Genomic DNA, 17,379 nt, shown 5'->3' on the forward strand with positions numbered 1-17,379 from the left:
ATGCTCAACCAGACTTGCCTGAAACGCCTCATGTAAACACACCCCGGCAAATCTACGTAATTACGTAACATGATTTGACTAAGACCGCCCAAATCTACACGTAGTTAAAGTGGGCGTAATTGTAAATCTCATTGTATCGTCTGTCAGTACAATTGCTTTGGAACCTGATGTTCCCAATATGGTAAGAGGCGTTACATTTCCGTGAAATGCTTGCAGTATTTGACCAATCACTACGCACTGGTGAACTGGCCAATCATAGCACACCTCGCTTTCAGAGCCATGAGCTTTGTAAAAAATCAGCACGTTTCAGAGAGGCGGGGCAAAGAGGAGATACAAACATGCACGGTATGTGGAAAATACAAGTTTTTTAAACTTTAAATGGTGTATACACATTGCGTTACATCTAAAACAAACAATAATATTCGTTTTAGTCGTGCAATATGACCCCTTTAATGAATATACTGTATATGTTATAAAATATTAAAAAATAAAAACTTTTTACTTCTTACATTAATCTTAACATTAACATAATATTCAACATTGTCTTAATCTTAACATTAACATATTATTCAACATTGTCTTAAAGTAATTACATGTATAACTAAAAAACAAATTGTGTTATTGATGTGAAACCAGCGTAATTATATTTCATTCAAATAATAAAAAACATGGGTCATTTTGTCCCACATACAGTATCTAATCTAAGGGTATTATGGCAAACTTTTAACATAAATAGCAAGAAGTAGCCTATTACTTCACACGAAGTGAAAATCCACCAGATCCATGAAAAATGAATGTCAAAATTAAACATCCACATAAGCACTTTCGAGGTTCACGCTGGATTTGAGGCTCTTTGATGTCAGACCGAAGTGGCACAGAGTTCTGGCCTCAGGAGATGACAAAGAAAGATAGAAACATGAGAATGTCTCATCTTCCACCTCAGATCATTTTATTTTTAGGGCTTCTGAGGTACAAGCCATGGTCAAATTGGACACAGACACCCCAGAAATCCAATTTAGCACAGAGCTTTTTTTCAACTCGCCATTATCTGGGACTGGGGGGTGGGGCCATGAGAATAATCCTTAAAGCGCTTTTCCAGCTTTTCTGTCCCATCATTTAACTGTTCTGAGACCTGTCGCCCGTGTGCATATGTGCGCCTGCCTCCTGAATAATTTAAAAAGGTTTTCCCTGGTGACAACCCACAGTCACAACTGGGATACATTTTTTTTTCTCCAGCCTCGGTTTCTCTTTGATGATATTCCAGACAGCTTTGTCTGTCTGAAGGCAGATAAGGTTTGAATAGTCGATGCTTAGCTCTAATTCTTTCTCTTGCGAGCTTGTTTGGATTATGGCATAAAGCGTGGAAAGTGTGACATCATGTTTGTGTCTCACATCTGGAAAAGTCCCCAAAAACCTTTACTGTGCACACGTTGAGTCTCTTGTACTCTTTTATATGGTCTATTTTTGCTGACTTTCTATAATACAATTGTCTGATTTTAATTTTCAGATTCTGTCCTCTTTCTGTAAATTCTTTCAAAGTAGTGAAAGCCCTTGAAATCTGTTTTCTGCCTTCATGTAAGGTGAAAGCTTAGATTTAGTCTCACCCACGTGCAACACGTTCATAATCCTCTTTGCTCCAGAGGACCCGTATGTTTTATATACATCTGCGTGTCTTAATCTGTGTTAAAACAAACAAAACACTTTAGTCAATACAGGCTCTTTACCAACGATAAATATTGAGGCAGCTTGTTTCTATGTTAGGTTCACTCTAAAGCAGCAAAGTCATCTTTTCTGCCTTTTCCTTAGCACTCTGTTTCTTACAGCATGAGAGCCTACTCTCTGTCAGCTGGAGGGGAGGAGTTTCGAAGGTTGCTCCACCTCCATTGTTCTGATTGGCTGGTTGTACTTGTCAGACCGGGGGAGAAGAGGACTCGCAGGCAGGCAGCTCAACATTACACAAACCCTTGCACGCACTTTGTAAGCAGCCTTCCATGCCCGGCACAGGCTTATTTTTGTTTTGGAGGTCTCATCCGGGAGGACATTAAGGAGAAAAAGACATACTAACATTTTCACTTTCTTTTTTGGGGACTCTCAGTTCTGTCCAGTTTTTCAAGGGAAGTTTGCGTGACCCAAGCCTTGAGTTAATGGGTTGTCATGGTGACTGACACTGGTAGGCTGACCCCCGAAGAAGACTGGATGTTGAATGAACAGAGAGCTGCCGCGGTCAGTCAACGCGAGTAACAAGGAGTTATCGGTGAACGAGGAGACGTGAGGAATAGGATGGAAGACGGCTTCTCCAGCTACAGCAGTCTGTATGACACCTCCTCACTGCTGCAGTTCTGCAATGGTAAACTAATCACACGTTTTCTTCTCTCTTTAAATTCAGATACCTAGAATGTGCATCTCCCCTGTCAAGTAAACACAGTCTGGACTGTGACACCTAGTGTGCTGCACTTAACATTTGTGACCTTTCTTCAATCCCTCAACTTTGGCACACAACAGAAAGTGCTGTGACAGTTCAGTTTGCGAGAACGAACAATGCTTGATGGTTTTTTTTCTGTCAGGCTCTTGTTTGATGTCTTGGTTTGATGTTCCAAAAAAGAAATTGTCAAAATATATTGTTTTTACAGGCCTCTAAAATATCAAAATATCTTTCTTTATCCTTCCTTAGAACTGAGATGGGTTTCTAATTTTGTCAAACAGAGACAGTGAGACAGGTTTTTTCTTAGTTTCATATTGAACAAAACAATACAGAGAAAAATCTGTTACCCCTTCTTACATCAGAACATCCTGTACCGATAATGACATGCTGGCTACATAAAGAACGAGGATGCTGTTTGTTCGTTTGCATGATTCGGTTTCATATAGATTTTTCCTCATGTCCTTGTTTTTTTTGTTTTGCCGATCATAATATTTGGTCACGTGTGCACATGCCGGTGCTTCATAGCTTGCTGGTAAGAGTAAGACCTGATAATAAAAGAGGAAGATCGAGTAGACGAGTGAATCAGAATGGGCATTCCTAGTTACAGGATGAATAAAAGTGTTTGTCACAGTGCAGTCAAACAACATTACTCACTAGCAACAAGGGACCTTAGATGACATCATAACACTAGGCCGTTTACACGAGACCGTTTTAAACGTTTTAAACCGTTTTTTGGCTGTTCACATGAAAACGGCGATTTGGGGGACTGAAAACGCAGACAAACGGACGTCCCCCTTAAAGGCGGGGTAACCGATTTCCGAATTACGCTTTAGACAACTGAGTCGGGCCGAGTACCAAAACAACCTTGTAGCCAATCAGCAGTAAGGTGCACAGTGCACAGGACGGACATTAGCCGAGCGCTGATGAAAGCGAAAGATGGGGGTAGGGGTGTGTTTGTTATGGTGATTTGAACATCAACAACAGCTAAGAGAAATTGGACACCCCGCCTTTAAAGTTTTCCTCTATATTTATCTATATAATTTGACTGTTGCTCAGCTCCCGTGGCATCATGGGATAGCTGAATGTCCATCCGATCCACACTCACGAATCTCGGCGGAAGTAGTAGACCATCCGGGTATTTCTCGCCTACTCTTTTTTTACATACTGAGGTTTCGGAAATACTATTCATGACTCATACTCATTTTCACCTACTATATAGTATGGAAGTAGGTGATTTCGGACGCAGCCATAGTATTTATATGCACACTACTATAAACACACATACATGTCGACAAAGTGTATTAAAAGCGCTTTTAGATTAAAACAGTGTATGCGGATGTGCGAAAGCACGTAGGGTTTCTTTTTGGATCAACAGCGCCATCCACTGGCCTGGCATGCATAATACATCGTTTTTCATACATCTTGTCTCTGAGCTCTGACAGCCACGTAGCTGTTTAATCTGCTGATTTATCATTTACCCTTCAAAATGTCATGTTTTACAAGCCCTAGGCTAGAAGGAAATAATATTTTTTTCTGTAGCATTCAAAGTCTGTCTGGCCGAATGAGAGCTTTGAGAGATGTTGTGATGTTTGGCTTGTATTTAGAGGTTTGTCAGTCTAGTTTAGGATTGTGGGTAATTGAGTGAGGGTGTGCTGGAGAGCGCTGCGATGAGGTCATCTGGCATTACACAGCCCAGCTGAAGCCCTGGATCTGGTATGAAGTCATCTGTACGTGACTGCTTCGTTTCTGATCGGCCAACTGCACTAATGTAGGGACAGTGGGCCAGTTTCCTCTGCAGTTAGTTCCAGTGATGAGGGAATCTGCGGTCTTATGGCATTAGGTTTAAAGTAATAGTTCACCCAATAATGGAAATTCTGTCATCATTTACTCACATTTTGTCATTTCTAACCTGTGTGACTTACTTTCCTCTGCAGAACACAAAAGAAGATATTTTGAAGAATGAGTGGCGGTACCCATTGACTTCTATTTTATGGAGACAAAACCAATGTAAATCTATGGGTACTGCCATAGTTCGGTTACCAACATTCTTTAAAATATCTGCTTTTGTGTTCTGCAGAATAAAGTCATACAGTTTTGAAATGACAAGAGGGTGAGTAAATGATGACAGAATCCTGTAACCTTCTTTAATGGTGCACCCTTTTTCAGGCAGTTTTCTTAAAGGGATAGTTCACCCCAAAATATACATTCTGTCATCATTTACTCACTATATGATTTTTAACTTGGACGACTTTCTCTTGTTGAAATACAAACAGAGAAATTCATTAGACTGCACAATGCACATGGGTCGCGTTTTCCCAGCAGTAACTGTACAATGACTTGCGTAGCTTTCAGGCTTTAAAAAGAACACAAAAGCACCACAAAACATCATAAAAGTCTTTCCAAGTGCTTGTGTTTCCCAGAAGAAAGAAAGTCGTTCAGTTTTGAAACAACATGAGGGTTAGTAAACAATGACAGACCTTTGGATGAACTAATCCTTAAAGGAGCACTCTTCATCTGATTTTCATTCAGCCAAAACATGACCATCATTGTTTTTTCCTGCAGGATACCGAAGGGAAAATAAACTCATCTCCTTACTCGGATTAAACATTGGCACTGTGATCTGCCAAGCGAGTAACTAGATGGCTGGTGTTCTGGCTTCTAAGCTTTTGCCAGACTTCCTCGTGTTTTTGACAGCTCTCATTCGGTCCACGCTGCCAATTCTCTTTTCTCATTCGCTCTCAGTTGAGCCACTAACGGTTGCACAAGCAACAGGATTAGGATTAAAGACCTGCTCACATTACAGACCAAACCACGGGGATTCTCAGGGAGGGTTTGAGAGAAAGTGAACGTCGTGAAGATAAACTTCCACTTCTGCATCTAAACTTGAACTCTCTTAAAGGTGGAATTCCTTGAGCTTTCTAATAAATCCCAATTTTATTTTTGTATGTCTCCACGTAAAATCTGCAGGCAAATTATTCGGAAATTATTCTTCTTGTTTTGTTGATTTGTCACTCAAATGTAAGGGTAAATATTGATAAGGAGAAAATAACGCTGACTCATTCAGAGCTAGCCATCGATTTGCTGCAGTGTTGTGGCACTCGTGCTGTTATTTATGGTGTTGTGCTCTTGTAAAAAGATCACACAGAGTCGTCCCTCCTAAACAAGTGATATTGATGTGGCTGTTTATTTCTGTTATATGGCAGAATGACTTGCATTTCCCCTTTATCTGCTGCTCTGTCCCATTACACTACTGATAACAATACTGAAACCATTTTCTGCACCGGCCAAAGACCAAAGTCATTAGTGCCTCTCTGTCTCTCTATCTCTCTCTTGTTCTCTCTCATTCACACTTTCCCTTTTTTCCTGTTTCTCTGGAAGTATCATGTGTATATCAGTCTTGCTACTTTATAGGTTTGTTTCATTTGCTATCAAATGATGTTGTTTTTCTAGTTTTTTTTAGATATATTAAAAATTGGTTATTTCATTTGGAGACATGACAGACGATGCGAACATGTGTCCTATGGTCTCTACATCTCCTGAGCTATGGAGGAGCAACGAAATATTCCTCCAGGCACTGTTTTGAGGGACACATTTTATTGGGCCATATATTCACATTCTGCATCAGCAGCGCAAGGTGTCAGTGACCTTTTTAAAGCATACATGTCCCTTTGAAAGCTAGTATTGTGCTATTTTTGTACATTAAGAAGGTTCTTCCTAAAGCTGTTTGGAATATTCCACTGCCTCATTTCGCCTCAAGGGCTTCCAAAACAAAGACTCTTTTGTGGGGGTGTCAAGCAGACAGGATTATTCAAATTTTGTTTCAAAATATGCTAATGCTTTTTACCAAAACATCTTTCATTTTGCCACCGTCGTCTAAAATTGCTGCGTTTTGTGGGCCAGAATAACTCAAAAAAAGGGGCTTTTTATGATTACATACTCTTTTTTTTTTGTATTTGTTGTTTGAGCATCTATTCTTCATTGCAAAGGTATAAAGGTTAAGCGCACCGCTGGGTAATCACAACTGAGAATTATAGCGAGTGTTCCTTCGTGTACCTTTGTTCAGAAAAGATTATAAGCGGCAGCAGGCGCTCATAAATATCTAGTAAATACTTTCTCTTCCGTGCTTCTCCGGGGCTTGACATATGATTTCCCTCAAACATCGTCCAGTCTCAATGTTGCACGCCGTGTGCATCTACCCTTAGAACAACACTTTGGTTTATTTAAACCACACACCCACCCTCTGTTCTGAGCCGTCTGTTATGTGCGCACAATGCCCTGGGTTCTGCGCCCGGGCTTTCACGCATACTGAGAAAGCATTGTGTCAGAAGAAGGAAAGCGGGGCCAGCCATGAGTTAATGCTGCCCTACTTTTCTCTCTCTCTGTGAGTCAGACCCTCTACGACTCCTCCACAAGCTCTAATTCCATCTCCTCCTTCCCTGGCTCGTCGGCCACCAGAACTCCCCGCTGTTCGTACCATTTCCCAGGAGAGCATGAGTCAGCATGGCTCACCGTCACTGCTCTACTCCAGCATGCCTTTTCCAGGTTGGTTGGTCTTTGTTTTGACTCTTATGTGTTTTTAGGGACCGCCTTAGGGCGGGGTACCATAAACACAGACCTCGGCCTGGACTGGTTTAAACGGAGTAAAATAATTATTTGGAGTGTCCCGTCCGCTGCTGCGGTCCCCTGTGAGCAACTGAGTGAGCTTTTCTTCATTGGTTGGTCAGTTGGTAGAATGTGGGTGGTGTAAAGGACGTGATGTGTAGCAACACTTTCAAGAGCAAGTTTCAACACTTGCTTTTTATAGTTTTGGTTTTGTTTAAAGAGCTGTTTTGTATGCTGTTTTAAGTGTAGCAATACAGTACTTAAGAGCATAATTTATCATTTTATAAAAAAATATGAAATTGCTAAATATCTTAACACTTGATTTATGTTATACTTTGACTTACTGAAGATCTTACTTTTATTTAATCATTACTGTTGGTTACCCTTCATTTTTTCTGAGGGTTTTGGCAAATATTTAACCAATGAAAAGTATTAAAACGGTCTTGTGGACTTTGACCACACCGTGTTTAATCATTTAAAAGATACTCCACCCAAAAATGAAAATTCTGTCATGATTTATTCACCCTCAAGTTGTTCCATGCATGTATACTTTTCTTTGTTCTGACGAACACAACGAAAGATATTTGGAAACATGTCAGCAGTTGATATTTCATATCCCTAAACGAACAAAGCGTGTTTCATAAATGCATTGTCTCCTTCAGCAAAGAAGCGAAAACGTGATGACATCTTTGTCCTACTGTCTATCTATCTGTCTGCCACTCTGGTTAGTGTTGTGTTACATTAGATTTGATTTATTTACATTACCATCTTTGACATTTAATGCTTGTTGTGTTTACATTAATTATTCATCAGCTAAGTAAAAGAAATACTAGGAATTGTATTTATGCAAGTGTGCACGAATCATATCATGACACAACTCAGGCGGGATTCAAACCTACATTTCATGCTTAAGCACCAAGGCTCAGTATCTAGCTTGTGGGCTAACCGCTAGGCCACGGTTCCAACCAATGCCTCATTTTCAAGACTCAAGTGTCCGCTGTCTTAATCCCAGGACAACACAAAAGCTCTATTTTCATTAGTGTCAGGCATACAGAAATCAGAGCGCGTTAAGCCTGTACATTTTCTCACAGAGCACAGGAATATCCACCGATCAGGATCAGCTCAGTATCTCTTTAATCCTCTCTCAGCCCCACCGCTTCCTGCGTACAAATATCGAGGCTTGTTGCTTGCTTGAGAGCCCTTACTTGGTTTCAAGCCACTGAGCTGAGTGGTGGTGGGGGGCTTCACATGTAGCTGTCCTCCCCACTGTCTGCCAAGAGGAGATTAACAAGGAACAACACTGAGAGCATCTTCACACCACTTGTCACTGCTTCGGCCCTGTCTGGAGTCTCTCTGTGGGGCTGGAGGCTGGTGAGATTAATGAACATGCATGTAAACTCACATCTAGCCTCTGCTGTCGGTCTCATGGCAGCACTTTAACAGCTTCTAAGGGATGATTTTTAGGGAGCGGCGCGTGAGATGGGGGAAATGAGTAAATATACTTGTTTTTCAGGAAAGACATTTGGCAATAACTTAAAGGTCCAGTGTATGAAAATTAGCGGCAGGTTAAGAATTGCAACCAATAGCTCACTCCACCCCTCCCTTTTGAAGCAGTACGGAGGCTGACACAGAACTAAGATGAAGTCGCGTTTTTGCTTCTTTGCTGAAGGAGATAACATATTTACGAAATTTACGAGCTTTCCTGTGGCTTAGTGGTAAGAGCATGGCGCTAACAACGCCAAGGTCATGGGTTCGATCCAAGGGGATTGCACATAGTCAGAAACAGATGTATACTTCAATGCAGTGTAAGTCTGTTTGGATGAAAGCGTTTGCCAAATGCGTAAATGTAAATATAGAGCAGTTTGGCCATTTAGGGCTACTGTACAAAAAAACTAAATGGCGAATTCAGAGGACCTGCGGTGTATGTAGATGGAAATAGCTCATTCTAAGGTAATAAAAACACAACGCTTCATTATGTAAGGTCTTTATACACCTCTGAAGACATAGTTATGTATATTATGTAGCATTTTTGTCAATCCAAAAAATTACACACAGCACCTTTAAAAATTCGGCACCACATTGAGTTGATTTAACTTAAATTTAAAGCGGTGATTCAACATTAATTTCCAACTGTATTGACTTAAAATTTCTGCAGTGAGAGTTTATTTATAGAAAACCAGTTGATTAAAGCTTCACCCAAAGAAAGATGTTGCTGATGTCAGGAAGATTCTTGCAACTCTTGCTCTCTCATGGGGACAATTTGGCTGCTCTAATCACCTCTTCTCTGCTTTCTCCTATTCTTTTCAAAGCAGAGGTCATGAATGAGGTCTCTGAGAGGATCTCCAACATCTATTTTTAACTCCTTAGTCCTATTTACTAAAGGATGGCTTTTTTCTTGTTACGCACCTGTAATCTGGAAAATTGCTTGCCGGCACAGCATTGAGCACAGCATCTGCTGGATTTTATAATCGTTTCGCACAGTCACCACCTCTGAATCACTGATCACCACAAGACAACACACTTTCAGACGATCTCACTCTTCCAGATGCGTCCTTCATGAACTGACCTTGGATCTGTAACCTCAGGTTGACAAAAACAAAGTGATTGGAAAAGCAGGCGGTTGTAATCCCCTTTAAAGTACATAGTGACCTTGTGCTCGCTGTCTCTGGCAGATCCTGCCTGTGTCTCACAGCGTGAACTCTTTATGTAAGACTCAAAGGCCAATTCACTGATGAGGATTGTTTTTGAAAAGCTCAGGATGGATTCACTTTGATCCTCCCTGAGGCCAGATGCATTTGTGTACACTGTGTGCTTGGGGACGTGAACGTATGAGGCTGCTCTGAACGGTTGGATAACATGAACTTGTACAGCCTTTACTAATCTTGTTTAATGTTTATTTCTATTATACATATTTCTTAGCAAAATTAAGAGAAAGTTAAATTAGTTCATGCAAGCTGGACATGAAACAAGAATGTACAATTTAAATTAAAGGGATGGTTCACCCACAATATATTTACACCACTGAAGAGTTCTTTTTAGAGTTTAAAAACACCGTAAGGGCAAGTTATGGTCGTGCGTAGGACCTACGGCGTAGGCAATGCGGCAGTTTTCCTTTATACTTTTGCGTCGTTGTCCGCGTTGACAGGCAGTCGACAGTGTTCCGCGTTGAGTTGACCGCGTCATTACAATTTTGGAGAGGTGCACGTCAGGCTACTGTGCACAGCCTATGGTGTAGTTACGCTATGGTCCTACGCACGACCATAAATTACGCTTTAGTCCTTAATTTATAATTTTATAATATTAGTTTGAAACCACATGAAGGTAAGGTAATGATAGAGTTTTCATCTTTGCGTAAACGGATTACTTAAAGAGTACATAACTAGGGATTTTTAAGGTCTTACTTTTGTTTATGGAGTGTCCAACAACAAGTTTATGTACATAGAATTATTTCGTAATAATAGGTAGTTATTCTTACCTTACTTCTTTTTTTTAAAGATTTATTTTTGGCGTTTTTGCCTTTATTTGACAGTGGTTGTAGAGAGGACAGGAAGCGAAGTGGATGAGAGAGGGGGTAGGGTCAGGGGAAAGGACCACAAGGCGGGATTCGAACTCGGGTCGCCCGGGACGCATCGGCACCATATGACGGCGCACGAACCACTCGACCACCTGCTGTGATTGGTCTACCGCGAATGAGGCTCAAGAGCTACAGTGTTTGGGGGAGAAGAGTGAAGTTTTCGTGGGCAGTCCTAGCAAAACGTAGGCGGGGACTATATGTAGTGATGTAAATCCGCGGCGGTTCGCGAATCGGACTAGAGACGACTCGTTTGTGTGATTCAGAGTCGACTCCCTTTTTTCCAAGCCAATAACTTTGTTATTCATTCACCTTCGGATTTACTACTTAGCAGACTGCTTACTTTCAAACACGGCAACATTACACACTGCATGAAATGTAATTTTCATGATCTCATGTTATTTACTCTTTAACATTACCACAAATGCATGCTTATACATGCTTGGATCTAATGATACATATTGACGTATAGAATATTATTGTAACTTGTTTTACTATTTCTTTTCTCTAAAAGTCTTAATATTATCTGCACTGTACTGATCCTTTATTAACCAAGATATGGTATAGTCAGCGTTTTCCCTTGTTTGGATATAACCCTCAAGAGTGCAGAAAAGTGGTGACATTCACATTGGGTGTCTTTGCACCCTGCTGCTGCTGAGACTCATTTCTGGAGATATCAGTGTTCGAATGAGTCAGCTGGTAGCTTCAAAGACTAAAGATGCATTATTAATCAGGCTTCGGTGCTTTGAGACATTAAAGAGAGTTCATTTTGCTTTGATCCACCATCACTTTTTGCTCTGTGTTTCTATCTTCATTTACTCTCATCATTCAAAAATTCACATACAGAGTTCATTGATTCATTGTATCAACTCTATAATTATTTCAATGATCTGTATTGCCTTTTTATGGCTTTATTATGATACGACAGGAAAGCGTTGGGTAGAGATAGGGGATTGGGATAGGCAAAGGACCCTCTGAGACAGGAATCAAACTCAGGTCACTGCGAGCGCACTAGTGCTATATGATGGCGCCGACAGCATCGTGGTCAGTGCACAGTAATATAGTGCCAGTGTGCTCGCGGAGACATATTAAAGCCACAATATGGAATATTTGGACTGCTAGATGGCGCACTTTCGAAACAACAACAAAAGGCGAAGCTAAATGACGTTATGTAGGAGAGTGGAATTAAGGGACATGTTGTTTTCACCATCCAGAGGCGTATGGAGATCGGCCATCATGTTCACGGACGAGGTAATGAATTAATTTTATTTTATGTGATCGTAATGAATTAGCTTGTAAGAAACGTGGAATGTAATGCTACGTTAGCCCGTGACTGATATTGGACTTTGTCCATTGATTTGGTAGCGTAATGCTACACAGTTTTACCTGTTTAAAACAGTCATACAGTCGTCGTTTAAAAAGAACATTTGAATGAACCCACAGCATTTACAAGTAACGTTATTGGCTACATATTTTTGTGCGACATATACCATATTTCATAGGGTAACTGCATTCATAACTATTCAAATAATCTGTGCATGAGTATTTTGTGTACAATAAAAAAATGTGCTTGTCTATTAAAACACATACGAGAGCGGAGTCTCTGTCGAGTCCAAGTTGGTCGCGAAGCTCTCTCCATTTAGAAAACGCCACGCCGATATTTGTTTGTCCATAAGCCTGCTTGCCTCATTTGGCCTCCCGTTTACACTTTTTTGGGTCCCCTTTACTCGCCAAAGAGTAATCGTGATCCATAATAACAGAACAACAGAACATTTGGGATAATGTAAGTACGCAACTGTATGAAATATATCATGCTGTGCAAGTGATTTTTGGATATTTCATAACAAAATTCTTCCATATTGTGGCTTTAATTCAAATTCAGAATGTGCACAACGTTCACCTACAGTACACTATAAAACTTTGCTGTAGTTTTGCAGCAGGTTTGCCAGTAACTTACTGCAAATTTAATTTGCAATTTTGTTTTAAATATAAACTTACCTAGTTCTTATATTTTCTTTCATAAAATAAGAATAAAAAACTTAGGTCACTTTTCTTGTTAAGTAAATGTATCGCAATTTAAGAAGTTATAAATAGTTTTACTAGAAAACTAGACAAAAATGCTTGGGAAGAATGTCTTTTTTGCAGTGTTGCTGTGCTAATGTCTGTAATGAGACCAGTCTCTTGCTCATTTTGAATCTTAAGTCAAAGTTTTTTTATTTTGATCAGAGTAAGTGAAAACAGTACTAATAGGAAAGTAGTATTAAGTAGTAGTTAAATCTACAGTAAGTTACTGGCAAACCTGCTGCAAAACTACAGCAAAGTTTTACAGTGTAGTGAATTTGGGCAACGTAGGAAAATTCATGTTGATCTAAACTTATCCTGGTCCTAAGATTAAAACTCTCTTTTAGACTGTTTTCTTTCATGCTCGTGTATCCATAGTTCAGTGTAGTAAACAGACGGTTAGTAGTAGGGGCACCAATCTAGAGCTCTAGCCAGCGAAGTCATCATAACCTTTTCAGTGAAACGTGAAGCCACAGATGGGTGGATGTCCAACACAATCAATGTGAAATAGAAAGAGATTGAATTCAGGGAAGATGGGCGAGAAACACACAGATAAAGAGACAATGAACAGGAAGTGAATCCTCAGTCTCAGGAGTTCATTCGATTTCTGAAATGCATTGGAGATATGGACGCCCACCAGTTCTGCTCTCTTTAGAAAATGAACAAGAACAATAATTCCAATTTGTGTCCATTCATGCTGCACTGATATATTCCTGCTAATGCTTTTTAATATGGTCATGGGACACGCTCCCTAAAGCTCATATGCGCTCATGCAAAGCTGAGAAGTACAGTGAACATTAGCGTTTTAGTAATACCATTAAATATGTGTTTAATTGTGCGTTTGCATAATCTGTGTTCATGTGTTATTTTGTATAGTGCGGTACATTTCGGTTCACATTGAAGCGTGTCATTTCTGCACCAGTAGCGTCAACAAACGGAACTGGAAAATGATTATTTTCAAACTGGTTTAAACCTCATTTGCCATTGGTCAGGCGAACACCCAGCTGAAGTCTTTTTTTTGCGATTTTCTATATTCTGCATAAAATCATCCTACATGAAGTAAAGAACATTCTATGGAAAATAATCTTAATATCTTTAAAATTGACTGAGTAAGGTCAAAGATTGAAATCATAGTGAAATTAATACTTGAAATCAAACTTTGATTCTCATTATCTCACAATTAGACTCCGAGCCTTTAGCCATGTTTTTATAGGCGTGGTCACAAATGTTTACAAATCTGCCCAAGAATGGCATACTAATACTGTAGTTGTCTATGCATATTTAGAACTATTTTAACATAAACAATTACACATTTCAATTAACTTGAATTTGAAAATGGGAAGCAGTTATTGAGCAGATGTGACCGTCATTTATTGTGCTGGTTATTAGCGCTTGAAAAGATGAGAAAGATCGAAAACTGGTTTTCCATTTGGAGACGAGACAGAACAATCTCCCCGCGGAGCCATTGAAAGGAGGAATTGAGCCGTAGCCATGGGAAGCCTTCAATCAATGATTCATTTCGTCTATCAAAGAGGCAATTTCTTAGCAAACAGTGTGAATTGTAATTATTAGCAATATTTCACAAGGAAGACGGTTTTGCATTGAAGTTGCTTTGTGCGTCATTTTTACACACATGTAAGAACTCGCTTTTTTGTTTTCCCTTGTTCATAATGACAGAGTTTTATTTATTTATGATACTTTCCAAAAAACTTGAATGCGACTGATTCAAAAGTGATTTTACTGTGATTTTGGCATTTTGAAGACTTCATTTTTTTCCACAGGTGAAAAGTGAGAGCGAGTACTGTACGTATGTTCAGGTAGGTCTTTATCTGAGAGTTATCAGACAGTCCTGACGGGGTAAAATAGTGCTGAATAAAGAGGCTTATCTTTAGGAGACGATTAATCACCACTGAACATTAATGACTATGATCGTTTATGCAGAAGGAGCAACTGAATTTTAAGTGAATGGCTGGAGGCCATTAAAAGTGCTGAGCAGGTGTGTGTGTGTGTAATTATACAGCTCAGCTGGGGTATGGAAACATTGGGTGAATGAATGTTTGCAATGGAAGGTACTTATCTAAATTTCTTTTTCAGAACTCCATTTATTATATTGCCTGAAGGTTCCCACCTGCCAGTTATTCAAGCTGATGTGACTCACAGGCCTTTTTGTAATTCAGGTCACATAGGCAAGGAATTCATATTTTAAATGCCATATTACTAAATGTCAATTTGTTATTTTGTAAATTATAATTAATTAAATGCTTTTGGCAGGACTAATATCGCTGTTGTCCTTCTAAAACCTCGAATCTCCATATTTTGTGAGTTTTATTTTTGCCATAAATCATTATTATTACTCACCCTTTACGTTTTTCAATGGGTTTTGCAAAAATCTAACCAAGAAAAAGTTGAAAAAGTGCTTGTCAACTTTGACAACACAGTATTTAATCATTTAAAAAGTAGGCCTACAGTGTTTTTTCCACTTTCTGAAAAACTGCGAAATTGGACATACAAGGTTTCGGAAAGACAGTGACGATATACGAAAATTGACCATGGTTTTACTACAGTTAAAATTGAAAAACCATGGTTTTACTACAGTTAAAACCATAAAAACATGGTTACTGTAGTAAAACGATGGTTATCACAAAATAACCATGGTTTTGAAAACCATGTTTTTTGTAAAAACCATAGTAAACGATGGTTACTGTAGTAAAACCATGGTTTTGCCCTAAGTAATCAATGCACCAAAAAACCGTGGTTACTACACTTGTACCACAAAAAAAACATGGTTCATTTTCATAAGAGTAGTGGTCAACCAATATGTTTTTTAATGGCCGATACTGATGTTAAAAAAGCACTATGGCCGATAAGAGGCTGATATCGCACAAATGCAGTTATAGTAAATAAGAGAAATGCAGAAAATTGGTGGAACTAAATGAACAGTTATTGTGTATTACGTGGCTAGTCAATAGCATGTAGCTTAGCATTAAAACATGACTTGCAACCATGAAAAAGGTTGCACACATGCCATTACGTTAACCTCGGACAACTAAATGTGGCTAAATATTCTGTGACAATTATTGACATTATGTGATGTTTTTTTACGTTGTGTACATTTTTTTTTTAGACTACGAAAGGTTTACCTACAAAGTCAAATTTAATGCAAAAACTTTGAAGCTTATCTCAGAACTGCTCAGAATGCAGAATAAACCTTATAATTCCAAGGCGACGATTTTATTTTATGCCAATTGCTGGCTTTACATTCAAGTGGACCTTTTTGACAGCGTTTTAACGGTGTTTTCCAACATATTCACTCTGGATCGCAATCCATTAACGTTGTCTTCGGCATCGGAAATGCGTTGCTCTGCTTGTGTTATACGCCCTGTGCATTCCTGTATCTCCCTCTTTATCTCTGTAGTTGTTGTTTGTACTCCATCTATTTTCTTATAAAGTCCGCTTTTCAAGGACTCTATAGCTTTCATAATATCCTGATTATTCCCACCCGACGTTTCTACTTCCTCGTCACCTTCTTCGTCGAGGCCGTCCTCTGCCATGGCGTCGCTAATTTCCTCACTCTCGGAATATTCATCTTCATTTCTTGCCTTTTTCTTGTTTTTTTTTCCCACTTTTGCGTGACATTGTACTTCACTATACTCTTATATGCATGGTGCTTGGCTTTTAATACAATTCTAATTGGTATTGTAGGATTAATTACGAACTAGCAGCAGAGCTAAAAAGTTGCGACCTCTTAGCACCTCACCATAGCCGGAACCAAGTGGACCTTTTTAAGAACAAAGTGCTAGTGCGCTATATAGCATTTAAACAGAAAAAAATGTATTAGCCAATTGACCCAGTTGGCCCCCGTGACTGACCGCCATTTTGTCCGACAAACAAACCAGTCCCGACAAGCTGGCCTAGTAGAGCTTTGGTGATTAATATGAAAAAATAGCTTTTTGATTATTGTAATTGTAAACAAAGAGATGTATACCAAGCTTTAATGGACGATCACACTATAACGATAAACGATAACCAAGTTATAACATATAAAAATATGGCTGATACCAAAAGCTTGTCGGACATAGCAACAGTAACGATGGGGGGCGGGCTTTTGTGAAGGGTAAATTTTAATGAAAAATTCCAAATATCAACCCAGTATATTAGCCACAATGATATATCTGTCTATCACGAAACCACTCATACAATAAGGTCTAATAGCTATGATAATAAGAAGCTATAATAATTGAATACCTTTTTATGCCTGAATATAGTAGTACTGTATATAGTATAAACACTAATATGTGTGCTTTTTACTGCAATACTGAGCCATCGATATTACAATCTGTATAATAAAAAAAGAATGTAGTCTTCTATAAACCATATTATTGATAGCATTAGGAAGTTGTTATACCTAAATGTAGCCTTTCAAACCCTTTTGCCGTTTCCCCAGCCTTAAGAGAAAGCGGACTCTCCCTGTGAGTTTTCATAACACCCATCTGAACTAAAATAAAGTTAAACAATGTGCCATGAAGAGATCCAAGAGATGAAAGCTCTTTATTGTCACTCAGCTAATTGCATTGCTCCTCATAAATCTGTTTAAAACACTGAACCATTTTTATTGCTTTAATTACCAACTGCTTCCTGTCTTGTTTTTATAATTAATGAAGATGTTATTGTTGGTTTCTTGGGGATGGGTTAAAAGGAATAGTTTTCATCAATGTTTCATACC

General features: G+C 39.2%; 1 protein-coding gene across 9 annotated transcripts in view; it reads left to right on the top strand.

Moving 5' to 3' along the window:
* Window positions 1-17,379, top strand: part of eml1 (EMAP like 1) — a 44,335-nt gene that overhangs the window by 7,276 nt on the left and 19,680 nt on the right. For 3 of the 9 annotated variants that reach the window (XM_057343778.1, XM_057343780.1, XM_057343781.1), the window contains exon 1: window positions 1,919-2,347. The exons of 2 other annotated variants lie outside the window; for them this stretch is intronic. In XM_057343778.1, coding sequence (XP_057199761.1) covers window positions 2,281-2,347 — 67 coding nt within the window. In that variant the 5' untranslated portion in view covers window positions 1,919-2,280. Of the gene's footprint in view, window positions 1-1,917; window positions 2,348-6,855; window positions 6,965-17,379 lie in introns of those variants that run through there. 4 more of the 9 variants (XM_057343775.1, XM_057343776.1, XM_057343783.1 and 1 more) reach the window with 3 other exon arrangements.

This window comes from Triplophysa rosa, linkage group LG10, assembly GCF_024868665.1.
Source record: "Triplophysa rosa linkage group LG10, Trosa_1v2, whole genome shotgun sequence".
In the NCBI taxonomy this organism is placed as follows: Eukaryota; Metazoa; Chordata; class Actinopteri; order Cypriniformes; family Nemacheilidae; genus Triplophysa; species Triplophysa rosa.